The sequence below is a fragment of the Diadema antillarum genome, unplaced genomic scaffold (genome assembly GCF_040938485.1).
Source record: "Diadema antillarum isolate AM-2024a unplaced genomic scaffold, OU_Dant_1.0 scf00000201, whole genome shotgun sequence".
NCBI lineage: Eukaryota > Metazoa > Echinodermata > Echinoidea > Diadematoida > Diadematidae > Diadema > Diadema antillarum.
In genome coordinates, this window is record NW_027271090.1 from 3,052,429 (window position 1) to 3,068,590 (window position 16,162).

Consider the following 16,162-nt stretch of genomic DNA (forward strand, 5'->3'; position numbering starts at 1 on the left):
CGAATGGAATAGATAACTATCAGGTATTTACAACACTGCCCACAGCTCATCACCAGTAACAATACAACAAAGTGGAAATTTTAGGTAAGAAAAGAATTCCATACGTAGAGTTGATGTAATTCTAATTTTTGTGAATGTAGTCCTCTGTTGTTCAACTGCCTAATCCCATCTATACATTCTTATGTTGGTGTACGAGGCAGGTGCAAGTGAGGAGGGACAGACTAGAGGGTCAGACTCGTCAGAGAGAGAGACTGGGAGAGAGAGACGCACACTTCCCTAGTTATACAGCTGAAGGTTAGGACAGGTCTTTAGGGGTAATGCACAGCTATGGCCCCCAAATTACACTTATTGACAGTTTGGTTTTTAAAAATGCAGTTTATGTTTTGCCTTGTTTTGCTTTGTTTTTTTGTTTTGTTTTTTGTGTGCTTGCCTCAGACAGCCAGAATGTCATCACCAACCCCGAAGAGAAGTAGAACAAAACTGAAATCTGTGTGGAATCTTCAAGAAGGAGTGAAGATAATTTTACTGGATATTGAGGGAACCACCACTCCCATCACATTTGTTGCGGTAAGGATTAAGTTACAGAACAGTTCAAACTGTACACTTTGCATTAAAATTGATTTGTTTATTGAATGAAGAGTAAAGTAAATTTACAGGTAAATTAGGGCTACAGTAATGCAAGCCACCCATAATTCGACCACAACACAGTCCAAAATTTGACTGCCTGCTACTTGTAGAAACCTGTATACTTTTACTTACACACGGTTGAACATTACTTCGTAACTTTGTTTGTATTCCTTGAAACGTTTTCTGTATAAAATATGGAAATATGAAAACAATGTTAAAAAAGTGATTAATAACAGATCATGCATATCCATTGTAAAAAAAAAAGATGTTGATTAAGTGTGAGTGTTTGCTTCCTCTATCCTAGTGTTTGTCCTCTCTTTCTTCTCATTGGCCGACATTGGTAGGATGTTCTCTTTCCTTACATCCGGGAAAATATACAAGACTATTTGAGAACTCACTGGAAGGAAGAACAGTGCAAGGCTGATGTCGATGCATTGAGACAACAGGTAAATTCCAAATTTTGTTCTGCATTTTAGGGGAAAGTCCATCCTAATATTGTGTTACTTTGTAGGGAAAGAGACAAATTAGAGAAATAAATCAGTGACTATTGGGGGGGGGGGGGGAGGGGGATAGATGCACAAAAACAAAAGATAGGAAGTGCATGGTTGAGAGACTAAGACAAATTGGCAACTCTCTGTAGCGTGGTTTAAAGCAGCTCTCCTTTTGATTTGTAATATGCCCTAAAAGTCACCAATTTTCATTTTCCTTGAGAGAAATTTGTTCTTCAGATCTGTTCTTCATACATAAGAGTACAATGTACATTTTTGCAGACCTCCTCTGCAGATAAATGCTGTATTAGCCCAAGTGTTTTAGAAAAAAATAAGAATTAATGACATTTTGTGTACAAGAAAAAAAATGGATAGCTGTTCAGCACCTACACTTGTACTTCACACAATGTTGCCATTTTGCCTTACTTTGTAAACTTATAACAGTTCATAAACTTTTGTGTCTCTGATTTTTTTTTAATTTGCTTCTCTGATTTTTTTTTTCACACAAAGCAGCATAACACCACAATGAAGTTTCCCTTTCAGTCATGTTACCTTCTAAACTGTTAGTGCAATCACAAAGGTTTATAAAGTTTAAATCTATATTTTCAATGATATAACCTCTCATTTCGATGTAACAAAAGAAATCTGCCAGTCCTGAGGACTTCGTTATAGCAGAAGTTCCCTGTACTTTATTAATGGCTGCAGCAAAGTTGTATGCTTTCACCCAGGCTAAACTTGATAAGGATGTCGATGGTGTCGTGACTATTCCGGATCCTTCCGAAGACAAGGATGGTGGTCAGGATGGCGATGAGGATAGTGGCGAGGTGATCAGGGCGGCAGTGGTCAAGAGTGTTCTGTGGCTAATGGATGCTGACCGTAAAGTGACTGCCCTAAAACAGCTGCAGGGACATATGTGGGAGGATGCATATGCCTCCACACTGAAGGGAGAGTAAGTTTTTGGTTTTTGTTCTTTTTTTCAACCCATTGAGGATGAGTCCCGAGTATATTCGGGCAGGTGTCTGTGGGAAATGCACGTTGTAGCAAAATTAGTCCGTCCTCATTAGGTTAATTTTCTCAGCCATGCGCATGTAAATCGAAGTGTAATTTAAAAAGCTCCATCAAATATATAGACTTGAAAGAGTTTTCCACAATGATCTCACAATCAAGTACTCAAAAACCAACCGACAACTAACTTGAATATTTGAAAACTGTGTAATCAAAACAAACTAACAAACATTAAACATGTGAGGATGATTATTTTGTAGACAGACAAGTTTGATCTTTATAATACCCGATAGATTTCTTTGCTCTTTTCTTACACAAATGTCAACAACTCTCTTTGATTTTATGTGGTATCTATACATCTGCAATTATAATTCTAAGTGTGAAATGCTTGATTGGTCTTATTTGCGCTGTAGAGTATATGATGATGTTGTTCCTGCCATCAAGCGTTGGATAGCCGAGGAGAAAAAGGTGTACATCTACTCCTCAGGTAGTGTTCAGGCTCAGAAGCTTCTCTTTGGACACAGCAACCAGGGAAATCTACTACCTGTGAGTTACTGTAGCATGTTCCTTTTATCTCTTGATAAAAAGCCATCTTTAAAAAAAGAGAGTCCAGCTATTTGAGGAGCCTAACAAAATTTTAGTTCAGACATGAATGATAATGTTATCATCAAATTTTGGCATGATGTAGAAAACATGCAGAATACTCATACTGAAGGCTTGAAATGCTTCGTTTGTTCTAATGCTGGCAAAATAATTAGAGGAAAATACTTTGAAATAAACCAAGGGAAAAGTGTAGTATCACATACATTGTTTTAACACTAAAGGCTTCACCCCGAGGATATTGTTCAATGGTTTATTGCATATCAAGTCAATTATTCCTCTTCAAAAATATATTCTTGAGATCTTCTATATGTTAGTCAGTTTTACACACAAGATGCAGAAAAAAATGATATTTTGTTTAATGGAACCCTGAGTGACTGATGGCATCTCTCCTCTTGCAGTGTGGTAAATCTGTATTTCAAAATTTTCTCTAAAAAAATATCATTCTGATTCTGATTCAGATTTATTCAACACTTTCAGTAAAAAACAAACAAACAGGAGAATACAGAAAATTGACAACTAACACCATAATAACAAGAAAAGAATGATCACAATAAGCATCAGTACGAAAATACAATACATGTACATTTGAAAGTGTTCGGAGACAGACAGAAAGGCTATGCCTTATATAAAAGTCCTGTCCCCATACTATTTCATTCATAAGATATTAAAGTATTGAATGAATACATTTCTTTATGAGTTAATACACACATACATACACGCACACACACATACACACACTGACATATTTTACAAGAAAAAAAGTTTATCACACCATTTCGGCATACTGATTTAAAACATGCAATCTTAATTTTCTCTTAAACACATTCAGCGATGAACTCTGTCTTATTTCGACCGGAATAGCATTCCAAATTTTGGGTCCATTAAAAAATATAGAATTATATGATGGCATAGTTCTGGCATAAGGCAATGTAAATCTATCTTTGATTCTCATATCATATCTTCTATTATCACTCATTTGAAAAAAGTTCATCAAACATTTTGGAAGCATCTTCCTAAAGCATAAGTACATAAAAATTGCACTTTGATAATAATATATATCATTAGATTTTAAGATCTTCAGATTAAAAAATATAGGCGATGTATGGGCAAGAAAATCACAGTGATGAATAATACGGACCAGCTTTTTCTGCAATAAAAACAATCTCCTGGCATTGGTCACACCTGAGTTTGCCCAAGCTATTGCACAGTAGTTTAGATGAGGTAATACGAGAGTATTATAAAGAAGAAGCAACACCTTTCTTGACAGAAATCGCAATCTATAAAATATCCCTACATTTTTTGACAATCTATTGCAGACGACACCAGTATGTTCGTTCCAATTAAGTTTGTTATCAATTGTCACACCAAGGAATTTGATCGAACAAACTTGGTCAAAATTCAAATCTTTAACTACAATCTTAATATCGTTGATATCTATCTGTCTTTTCGTGAATACCATATAATTTGTTTTCTTTGCATTAAGAACAAGTTTATTACAGTCTAACCAATCAAAAAATTTCAGAAATTCTTTATTAAAATCATTTTGAAGTACAACTGGATCTCTACCCTTCATGAACATACTGGTGTCGTCCGCAAACATTATCAATTGCAAAGAATCTGAAACATTGCATATATCATTTATATATAACAAAAATAATGTTCATCATTATATGATGAATCATGATATGCTAGATATGATATATCATGATATGCTAGATAATACTTGTTTAAGTACAGCAATAGAGTGTCAGAGAGACAGGGCAGTGTGGAAAGTGGAAAGAGAGAGTTATTAGATGCTTTAAGCCCGTGCTTCTCTACCGATGGGCCATGAAGCTGTCACGGGTGGGCCATGATGTCGGCCAAAAATAATAATGATAATAATTAAAAAAAGATTACCATTAGATCTAACTGGGCCTCAAAAAAATTTGTAGGAGCCAAAGTGGGCCTCGGGTTGAAAAAAAGTTGAGAAGCATGGCTTAAAGGAATGCTTCACAATTGAACATTTAGAAGAGAAGAACCCTTGCAGTAATTGCATTTGAAGTATGTGTATTTCAAGGCTTTCCTGTTCTTACAAATGACCGCAGCTCCTGTCTGGCCACTATGACACAAAGATTGGTGCAAAGGTGGAGAAGGAGAGCTACACAAAGATTGCAGCTGACATGAAGGCGGAAGCAGAAAGCATCTTATTTCTGACAGATGTTTCCAGAGGTATTAAAGTCTATTTGCATGTGTGTGTATGTCTGTCTGTCTGCGTCTTTGTGTGTGTATGTTTTAATGCTTTGTATTACTGTATTCTATCTGTTTAATGATTGCATAATGTGCATTGCATTGCAGATGATGTCATGCTGAAATGACAAAAAGGTAGATCAGTCCCATCCCTTTTAAACCTATTTAGTTGTGTGTTCATACATACAATGTAGATCAATCGATGTTATCTCATATTCTTCAAAATACAAAGGTTCTATCATGGATTTGTTGTTGTTGTTGTTGTTGTTGTTGTTGTTTACATGTATTTTTTTTTTCTGATGAAGCTAGATATTGAAAAAAGTACAGTCAACCTTGCTGAAGTTGAATAATCACCTAAGTTGCACATCTTTTTTAAAATTCTCTTTTTTAAATTCTCTTTTTTAAATTCTATTGAATTTAATCCCTCATATTTAAGTCAAATTTTCTCTAAGTCAAAGCTATTTCTTCAGTCCAAATAGATTCGACTTTAGCAAGGTTGACTGTATAAACATTTCAACAAGTTGATTCCAACACTGAAGATGCAGAACAAGTATAAGAATGGCCCATATTTAAAGATTTGTTTTTTCTTAATGATGATGTGAGTAATACAGTATTTGTCGTATGCAAAGTAGCCTGCTATGAATATGTTTTTGTATTTTCCAGAGGCCCGACCAGCGAAGGAAGCTGGCCTCAAGTCTGCTCTGGTCGTCCGCCCAGGCAACAAACCTCTAACGGAGCAGGAAAAGGCAGAATTTGACATCATCGAATCCTTTGATGACCTGTGGCCCGAAGGAGAAGAGTCTAAAGATTCATGATTTCATATATAGGGCCTCCAGCATTTTCTTTCAGAAAGCAAATGCATGCTACAGCAAAAGGGTCCTATGACCACTGTTGCAGTCATGTTTTTGCCAGGTTTTAAGATGCCATGTCAAGGTACATGTGCAAGTAATTTATGACTCTTGTTTGTAAGTATTTTTTTTGCCAAATTTTTAGGGGTGTACAATTTTAGATCGTTGACATTCTTTTCTAGCCATAGGTATTCTTCATTCCTCAAAAAGATAGTGTGTACACTGTATGTTATTTTCAATGACTGAAATGTGGGATGTAAGGATGCAATCTTTGAATATTTACAGTTATGTTTTGAAAGCCTTCAGTGGTAACAATAGCATGGGTCTAATATTCAAAAATTTCAGATGCTACGTTTACCGGTACATGGAATTATTCCATGATTATCTCTTTGAAAGCAAACTTATTTTGGCAGGTACAAGAAAAGTTTCAGTTTGGAGCATGGCAAAGTGCAATACATGTCCAGCATGTGCGAATCTCAATCATGAAAACATAAATTCTGCTAAGTGCAGAAGGAGACCATCACTTTGATGTTGAGTTGCATCCTTATCAGTTTTTTTGCAAAATAAAGTTGAGGCGTCCATCGATTTTCCAGCAACTATCTATGGCTGTAGTATGATTGCACTGTCTTCCAATAAACTAATTGAGGAAGAAATGAGCAAAACGTAAGTTATAGAGATACAGAACAAGATACATAACTTTTGCTCATGCCTATTGTCATACATGTACTGTATTTATGTATGGAACCTCCTGAGCCTCCAGTTCTACTTACAGTACTTATCCGTACTTGCAATTTGTTGAAAACATAAAGTTCATACATGCACAATATATAAATTGAATATGATTACATGTGTAGCATGTACAATGTACTTCTCTGTCACATTTATTGTGTTGAAGCATGTGGATGAGTAAAGTTATATTCAAGATAACCAATGTGTGCCTATGGATTATATGTTTGAATACTGAATATATAAAGTTGGAAGATCTGAAAATCAAATTTTGGGTTAGTGTGCTGTTGAAGGGTATTTTAGTGTTGTGCATATTAATGTTAGAAAAGAATATAACTAGGACATGTTGACTTGACTTGTGTTGTAAAAGTTCTGGCCATTTTATGTTATCAACTCAGACTAACATTTTTTCAAAGGTCTTATTTATAACATGATGTCAAACATTGTATGTACACATGTATTTTAATGTTATTTTTTTATAGTTAGCTTTTCACATGGAGAGAGTGACATCATGTCGTCTTGGATCTCAGGACTGTAATTGAGTACAGTGTAATTGTTGTTTACTTATGAAAATGTTCCTCAATTAAAAACCATCACATATTTGACATTTTTTTATTATATAGCCAGACTTGTTCATACATATCATATGTAGAGATGTTGGTGAAAGAGCTCAATCATTTAATTAAAATCAGTTGCCTCGGTCAACATCTCTTCCAATTTGTAATACATTGTATACTGTATTTTAATTTGATACATAGACATGAAGATTGCCTTTTTAACCCATTGAGGATGAGTCCCAAGTATACTCAGGCAAGTGTCAATGGGAAATGAGTGTTGTAGCAAAATCAGCCCGTCTTCAACAGAGAAATATGTGCTGATATTTTATACAGTACATACATGTACATCTTAGTTAAGCAGTGCCAAGGCAGCTACATATGCATGTGACAATTGTTTTTTCTTCTTTTACATCATTACACACTGTTTCTACTTCGTATTGTGTGTTGATAAATTAATTGTACATTGTACTTAACTTATAAATGGCTGTACTGTATGACATACAAAACCATGTCAATAAAATGTGGTACATTGTACAAGTGTAACATGTTCAAGATGCATTTTTATCTGTGAGCTTTACTCTTCATTTTGTCTTTGTGGATTTGAAATTCTTTCAAGGTTGGGTTAGGGTGTCATTGTTATGTACATGTAGTTCTGGGAAAAACATTCAACTGTAGTACATGTTCTCGGTGGACACTTCAATCACGTTTTAAAGGGACTGTACAGTACTGGTTGAGGTAGGGATTCATGTTTTAAACATTATTAAGTGAGATAATGAAAAGCCTCCTATGAAATATGAAAGCATGTAATTTTAAGAAGGATTCAACGTTTATTTGATGAAAATTGGTTTTCAAATGGCTGAGATATCCAAAAATGTGCTAATACAAAGTAATAAAAGGCGACATGCCCCAACTTTATTAGTATCTCTTTATTTCACCTTGTTTTTGGATATCTCAGCCATTTCAAAACCGATTTTCATCGAATAAACTTTTGATACCCCTTAGAACCGCATGCTCTTTGACATCTCATAGATTGGTTTCTGAATATCTCACAAAACGTTAAAAGCTAAATCTTCACCTCGACCAGAACTGTACACACCCTTTAAGCCACAGTGGACAAAATAGATATATGTCAGACAATATGATCTGGTGCACACATTAATTGGTTGGATATTTAGATAACTTACAGCCCAAAGAGTATCAGAAAAGTCGATATTCAGGGTCAATATGAATAGCAAATCGTGGCATCTGTCTCCTCTTTCTGCATGTGTGTTTTCACTGTGTAGAAAGTGGATCTACGTAGTTCTGGACTCTTTCTAAGGGTTCTTTTTTTGCCGACTATACGCGTTAAGCCGAGTGATGGCGCGATCCCGAGAACTGCTACCCTCGAGTAGGCTCTCGGGATAGCGCGATCACTGGGATTATAACGCGTACAGAAGTCGGCAAAAAGAGAATCGATAAAAAGGGTCCAGAACTAGACTAGGGGGGGGGGGGGGGGGGGGGGGGGTGTTTTGGGAGGGAGGGAGGGTTGGCAGAGGGTATTCCCCTCTCCTACCACACGAGGGAGCTTTTGCATTTTTAGAATTGAAATTCAATGATCTGGTGTACACTTTTGGTGGAATATTTTGAACAAAGTTTCAATCCAAAATATATAGAAAAAAAATGATAATATATTCAGTAACAATGTGAATGGCTAAATCCTATGCTCATGTCACCTCTTGAGCTCTGTTAAATTCAAGTGTTCAATGTACATAATACTCCCAAGTACATTACTACATATTGTTGTACATGTATTGAAGTATCTGAGGTTGACCGAGTAGGGAGGGTATTAGAGGTCCCACACGAGTAGCCTTTGCATTTTTTTTTTTACTTGAAATTCTCTGATGTGCACTTTGGCTAAGTACATGTAGTTTGAAAATGATCTATCCCAAAAAGTAAGAAAATTGATATTCAGGGACAATGCCAATGACCATATCGTGGTATCTGTGGTATCCCCTACACCCCCTACACACACACGCACACACACATACACACACACACACACACACACACACACACACACACACACGAGGGAGCCTTTGAGTTTTTAGTACATGTATTGAATCTTGTGCACACTTTTTGTCGGATACTGCACCGTACATTGTACTACAACTTGTACGTGTATTTTGAATCCCCCCCCCCCAAAAAAAAAGAAAAAGAAGAAGAAGAAGAAGAAGAAGAAGAGGAATAGATATTTAGGGACAATGAATGGCCAATCGTAATATCTTCCACTTCCGTGTGCAAGCGTGCCGGAACACTTCTGTTTTTGTTTTGTTGTTGTTGTTGTTGTTGTTTGTTTTGGGTTTCTGTTTTTGTTTTTGTTTTGTTTTGTTTTGTTTTGGTTTGGTTCTTTTTTTTTGGGGGGGGGGAGCAAAATCTCGACGGGGGCACAGATGTGACGGTGTGAGATCCTCGGCGAAAAAGTGAAGCGACCGAGCAGGGGGGGGGGGGGGCGGGGGGAGGGGGGATACCCCCGCCCCCGTCCCCGTCCCGCGGTAGGGACTTTTTGTAAAAACAAGAGTTCAAAAGCCGCGTTTATAGAGCAATTAAAAACAAATTTCTAGGAAATTAAACAGTGAAAAAAAAAATCAGTTCGAAGGACTATTATGATTATAACATACGGGGGTACATTTATGTGACGGTGCTTAGTGAGATCCTCGGCGAGGGTGTGTTATACCTCCCTCCCACGGTAGGGAGTTTTTATAAAAAGAGAGTATATACAATGTACGTTGTGGAACAGTCGCGTTATAGAGCATTCTAAATCAAATTTCTATAGGAATTAAACATAGTAGTAAAAAAAAATCATTGCGAATTTATGAACTACGATTATAACATACGGGGACACATTAATGTGACGGTGTGAGATCCTCGGCGAGGGTGTGGGAGGGGGATACCTCCTCCCATGGTAAGGACTTTTCGTAAAAACAGGGTATAAAAGTCGCGTCTATGGAGCATTTTAAATCAAATTTCTAGGGAATTAAGAAAAAAAATCACTGCGAATAAAGGACTATGATCATATTCACTTATGAAAACTATTCATTTTACTATAAAAGCGAGCGAGCCACTTTCACTTTGTCATTCGTCTGAAATGTGTTCATTAAAAGCTTAAGCAAGATCGCATTGTTAGAGCAATGAAAATCATTTTTATATTGCTAGAAAGCATAAAAGAAAAGGAAAAACGAAAGGTTTACTAAAGGTATGTTTCAGGGGGCACACTGGAGGACGCGAGGCTACCATCTATACACTAAATTTACTCATACGTAAATATTAGTGTATAGATAATTATAATAATGTATTATTATTAGTGTATTATATATTTTTCGCCCCGTTAGAGGCGAAAATTTTCCATTTTCAATAATGAAATTGACAACTTATAGATAAGGAAGGTGTCTTTATATTTCATTTTGATCTTTAAATAATTGATTAATTAATTGTTACAGGGGGCAGGGGGCAAGTGCCCCCTCTGCCCCCCCCCCCCCCCTGCCCCCCCCCCCCCCCCCCCCCGCTTCCGGCGACCTTGTCCGTGTGTGTCTTCACTGTGATGCATTGATTGCATGGAAGTATTATGAGCCGGGGAAGTGTGTACGAGGGGCCACGGGTATCCCCTAAAGCACGAGGAGCTTTTGCATTGTTAGAAAATTCAACGATATGATGCACATTAAATGGAATACTGTATTTTGAAAATGTTCAATAAAGAAGTAACAAGAATATGTATTCAGGGAAAATATACTGAATAGCTAAATGTGCCAGCAATGCGTCACCTTTTGTTGCGCGTGTGTGTGACGTGTCTTCACGGTTGATCAGTGCTGATAAGCGCTCACCGACAAAATAGGCTTATTTCATAATACGCATTGTAAACATCCTGGAGTAGTGACAGATATCACCATGATGCCATTATTTGTATTCTCATATTAGAATAGGATAACGAGAAATGTAATAAAGAAATAGGAGACTCCCCCACCAAAAAAAAAAAACAACCAAAAAAAAACCCCAAAAACTTAATTCTACATCTTAATGGCCTATATGCGTGATTTTCTCCTTTTATACTTACCAAATTATTTGATAACCATATAGTTTAAAGAATATGGAGGCCTTGAAAATTCCATGGAGGGTATAAGATGCACGCCGCATTTTCTACCTCAAGAATTCTTTGTAAAGAACAAAAAACCCAATTCACTTTAATTGTATAATAAACTGGGGTACAATGTGTATATAACCACTTGATTTCCTGTCCGTTCCGTATAAAATTATTTTAAAACGTGACAAACGCATATTTTCTCTTTTATAAGGGAACTTGGTTGCTAGATGTTAAATGTTGTTAATTGTTACAAATTGTGCATTTTGAGATCAAATAAGCAAACAAAGATAAAGAAATTCATTTCATCTTTTCTGTGAGAATAGCTGAATAGACACTATAAGATTGGAAAGTCATGCAAGCAAACATATTAAGTAACATTATTACGGAAATAAACATACAATTTCGTAACAAATTCCCCACACGGGGTACATTGTTGCAATCTATTATTTAGAAAGTATGCATAAATCGACTAAAATCAAATATGATAATAAATACATGTTAATGAATATTGTGTACCTGTCTGTTGTGTGCATATTCGTGCACGCGTATGTGTTTGTTTGATGTGTTTATCTGTCTGTTTGTAAGTGTGCGTGCACGCTTGTACTTTCTCTTATAATCTGATGGGATGCTATACACATTAAAAGATTGATTGATATTAAGTAAAATCATATCAACAATTACATTGATCATTAATAAGCGGAATGAACTATACTTTACTCTTCAAGGTGATCGTGCATGCACTTCTCATATCCGGTGAATAATGTACAAGAATGCCGAACAGCGGTACATTTACTACAGTTGAATCATATAACAGATTTTCACGTTCAAATGCAAGTCGCGGATTTGCTAGTGTAGCTTTAACATGTGAATAATTTATGCTTTATCAATATCGATGTCTGCACATATAAGCTTAAAATCCACAAGGCATTACAAAACAGACCCTCTTTAAAATAACAAAACATAACTAAACTGTAAATGCACCGAGGTAAGTTGTTGCGCCGGATTAATGATCAACAGAATGATGTGACGAGCTGATACAGTGTACTTGACCAAGTTGATATTTCAAATTATATCTTAAACTATATTGTGTGCTCAATACTGTAGACACTCAAACATCATGCAGACAGCATGTGCTACTCTCACCATAGACACGCTTCTTTTACCCATATATTACCCACCATACATCATAACTGATGGAGATGAATGGTTATGATGAAATAAAAGAATATACATGTATATATATATATATATATATATATAGTGAAAACTTTGAGTAAAGAAAAAAATATATATATACTGCATATGTGTTGGCCACTAAGGGCCACACATTGTCATTAACGTATATGTTATCAAGTTATCGACTGGCGTTAGAAACAAAAACAAAAACAAACAAACTGTCTCGCTCTGTTGTTATACGGGAACTTTAGGGTTCCTGTCCACTACTGTACATATGACAATTGGGATATAGAAGTTCAAAACCTGTAAGATAGAGCGGGTTAACACTTATTTTGACAGAAAGTTCGATACCCGGAGTTTCCTGATATACATTCATGCTCTTGTAAAATAACAAGCATACAAATATGAATATACGTATACTTGTATATATACACTTTCACTTTCAAACATGTAAAAAAAAATGAGCAATAGGCCTATAACATGAATCCCCGGCTGAACAGAAACACGCAAAACAAATACATAAAGTAGCGTATACGTTGATAAGAATCTACTTTTGGCAAGGAGATACTAAGCGAGTACCTTCTTGCTTTTAGGCGATGTTGTCTGTGGAGATGTGAAAATTATGTTTACAAATCTTCGCCACTTTTAATTAGTATTAAACATACTTCATTATGTGACGGAGTAGGCCTGATAATTACAATCGTCTTTCTCACAGTTGCATCTGCATCGGTGTACTGTGTTTATGGGTGGGCAACAGGTCTGGAGGGGCGTGGTCGTGCCTCCAGAATACAGACATTTCGTTTGATTTCTACCCGCTTAATACGTTATGACTTGATTACATAATTGCTTCGTAAGGAATGTCAAATTTCATCAGGCTTGCTCATTTTATTCCTCTTCTGAGATATCATCTTTGTTTAGGACACACCATTCAGCATATTGGAATGTAGAAGAAGAGCCCACGCGTTACGCTAGAAATTTTGAAGTCTTATCGTACTGCGGTTTGACATCCCGACAATGAAACTTTGGAACGTTACTTTTAAAGTACATTCTCCCTCTCAAATGCGACAAATTATGGTGCAGTCACGGAAAATTGAGGGTCTGCACGAAGCATGAAGTTTACAAATTCACTAAAAATTATTAACCTTAATAAATTTGTGAAAAGTGTTAGTGAGTTTGGTTCTAATATGGATTAATATAATTTTAAGAAGCACAAGCAAAGAAAATCCAGAGGGAGAACAAGTGACAAGAGATTTTTCAACACACTGTTAAATGAATAGGTCAAAGGTCAAGATGCGGCCATGTTTACTACTAAAGAAGAGGAAAGAATCCATTTCGAAAGGAAGCAACTCACCGATTGTGTGTAACGACACTGATTTACCGACACAAATAAGGTATGTAAATACTATCGGCACATTGTTTTGTATTTTGTAGACTGTTTCAATGTAAAACCATGTAATCAAATCTTGCAAACACGCTGCGATGTCGAATAAAATAGCCCCATTATGAATTCGTCTCGGCGCTCGACGGCCTCTCTCACGTTACATACGTATGGGCAGCAGTGCATATTGGGGATTTTAAATGGTACGGTACTCAACAGCGTAGTCAAGCCGGGTCGTCCGTAGCAGTCGGGCTCTCGCTCGCTCGCGCTCGAAGCTTCCCGATGTTTGTCCGATTTTGGTGCTGAACAAGTTATGCCGTGATGTCTTCTCCCCAATCAACTACCGCTTTAACACATATCATTTATAAGACAAGTTAACAAATAAAACCTGGAAATTAGAAAGTTGAATTAAACTGTGGCCTAAAGTGTCTGTGTAGTGTTTGTTTGTTTGGCAATCCAATAACGATCAAAACTCGGTCCGGGCCGTGGAGCCGTGCGAGGACTTGCTTGTCAAGTTGAGTGTGTGTGACTGAGCTGAGCTAAGTAGTCAGCTGATGACAACGTTTCAGGAGTTTGTAGAACTAGAACCCTGGGGTGCTGTAGCCAGTCGAGGTCGTTCGCCAACGCAGTTATAATTAATATATACTAGTAACTAGACATGCATTCTACATTTACCAGTAACGCAGTATTGATACTCCAATGCCGCAATGGCAATAGGAACTGTAGTCTAGCTAGCGATAGTAGCGTCTAACCGTAACCGTTTACGGCGTTACTTATGTCATTTGTGTGATCTGCCTGATCCATGGCCCTGCATCTTGCTTAGAATGTTGTTAGGCCTGCAAAATATTTTGTAACAACATTCATGATACATGTAGATTCTGGCCTCTGACTACTGCCTGCATTTGAATTTTGGAATGGTCTTCTTCTGTTCATTGTAGCTTCGTGATTGAAGACTATGCACTATTTTGTGTGAGAAGGTTCACTTGTAGATGGGTCTACAATCATGTAGTAGATTCTGTTAGATATTACTATTAATTAGTCTAGTACCAAGTAATTCGACTATGAAACCATCCAAAATTTGACCACCCGCTACCTGTTTAACTGTAAAACCTATACTTATGTGTGCCATCACATTTTGGCAGGGAAGGTCAAACCAACCTTGGTGCTGGTTTTACAGCTGTCTGTACTGTGTAGTGTAGAAACTAGTCGGAGTAGGAAAATGATGTTTGCCATGTCAATGTGTACAAACAATTAGCAAAGTCAACATGGTTCAAATTAGACTGCTCTTCATTGCAGTTTGCATGATCAATTCATCCAGTTCAAGTTCATGAATAAAATTTGGGAAAATAACAGTTTACTGGCTTTGATTTAAAGCTCATTAGAACATGTGTGTGTACATGTAACATAGGACATTCATTTGTATGTACACAATTTTTGCAAACCCAAATACATGCAAACACTAGTATAGCACTACGTGTGCATGGGGCACCGAGCACAAGGGACACCCCAGAACCCTCTAGAAGAACAAACATATTCTACACTCTTTTCAGAGTGCCTTACACATGTATAATATCTTGCTCCAAGATTGGCTGCCGGTAAACTGTGATATAGCCGAAATTTGTATACTATCACAACACAATCAATGATTTCTCCATCTTTAGTCTAACCTGTACTTTTTTACTCAGGATACCTGGGCACCGTTTCACGAAAGTGGTCAGCGCTGACAAGTTGTCAGTCACTGACAATTACCATAGTAACATTCAGTGATCAGAAGTTCTCAGCCAATCAAAACCAAGGATTTTACTGAAATTGTCAGCGCTGACTAAAATTGATGAAACACCGCCCTGGTCCAACTTCTTCACGGGAGTCCCAACAATTGTAGGAACCGTAATGTCTAATATTTATTCCATTATTTTGCTTGCTTGCAACACCTGAGTTTGTCTCTCTCTACCTCACCATTTTCAATATCACTCTTTCAGTTTTCAACAAAGTTAGTTTCTATGCTGCATTGAACATGAACGATCAGTTTGACAGTACTGTAATGCAGAGCTCAGAATTTAACCTTGCATGATCTCCCAAGAAGTGATTTAGAGTAAAGGGTAGAAAACACATACATTGTATTGAAATATGTTGAATGGGGCCTACAATGTACATGTACATAAGGATCTAGAATCTACATACAAGTGTAGTCTGTTGTTAGCTTTTGATTTGGACTTTGCCTAATTACATGTACAACCTTAATTGAAATAGCGATGGTTTGGAAGAAAAAAAACTTTTTGATTCAATTTTTCTTACACACCTGGGCCCTGTCACAAAGAAAATGACTGAAAAAACAAGAAGAAATTGATATAAGATCGCTCAGATTTTTCCTGATATATTTCATTCAGAGTAAACAAATGCTACAGTGTATGCAT

At 36.7% G+C, this 16,162-nt stretch overlaps 1 protein-coding gene across 1 annotated transcript; it reads left to right on the forward strand.

Annotated features, from left to right (window-relative positions):
• On the forward strand, positions 1-6,092 carry LOC139723864 (enolase-phosphatase E1-like). The gene is made up of 7 exons (XM_071635070.1): positions 1-84; positions 436-567; positions 972-1,073; positions 1,844-2,064; positions 2,534-2,666; positions 4,808-4,931; positions 5,613-6,092. Exons 2-7 carry the CDS (start codon positions 445-447, stop codon positions 5,762-5,764), a joined length of 855 nt encoding a protein of 284 aa, XP_071491171.1. The 5' UTR covers positions 1-84; positions 436-444; the 3' UTR covers positions 5,765-6,092.
• Positions 6,093-16,162: the final 10,070 nt, after the last annotated feature.

Bases quoted from the DNA above. Each gene is read 5' to 3' on its own strand.
- LOC139723864 (XM_071635070.1), top strand. From the start codon at position 445: ATGTCATCACCAACCCCGAAGAGAAGTAGAACAAAACTGAAATCTGTG. The intron at 568-971 runs GTAAGGATTAAG...CGACATTGGTAG, and splicing joins CTCCCATCACATTTGTTGCG to GATGTTCTCTTTCCTTACAT. The intron at 2,065-2,533 runs GTAAGTTTTTGG...TTTGCGCTGTAG, and splicing joins GCCTCCACACTGAAGGGAGA to AGTATATGATGATGTTGTTC.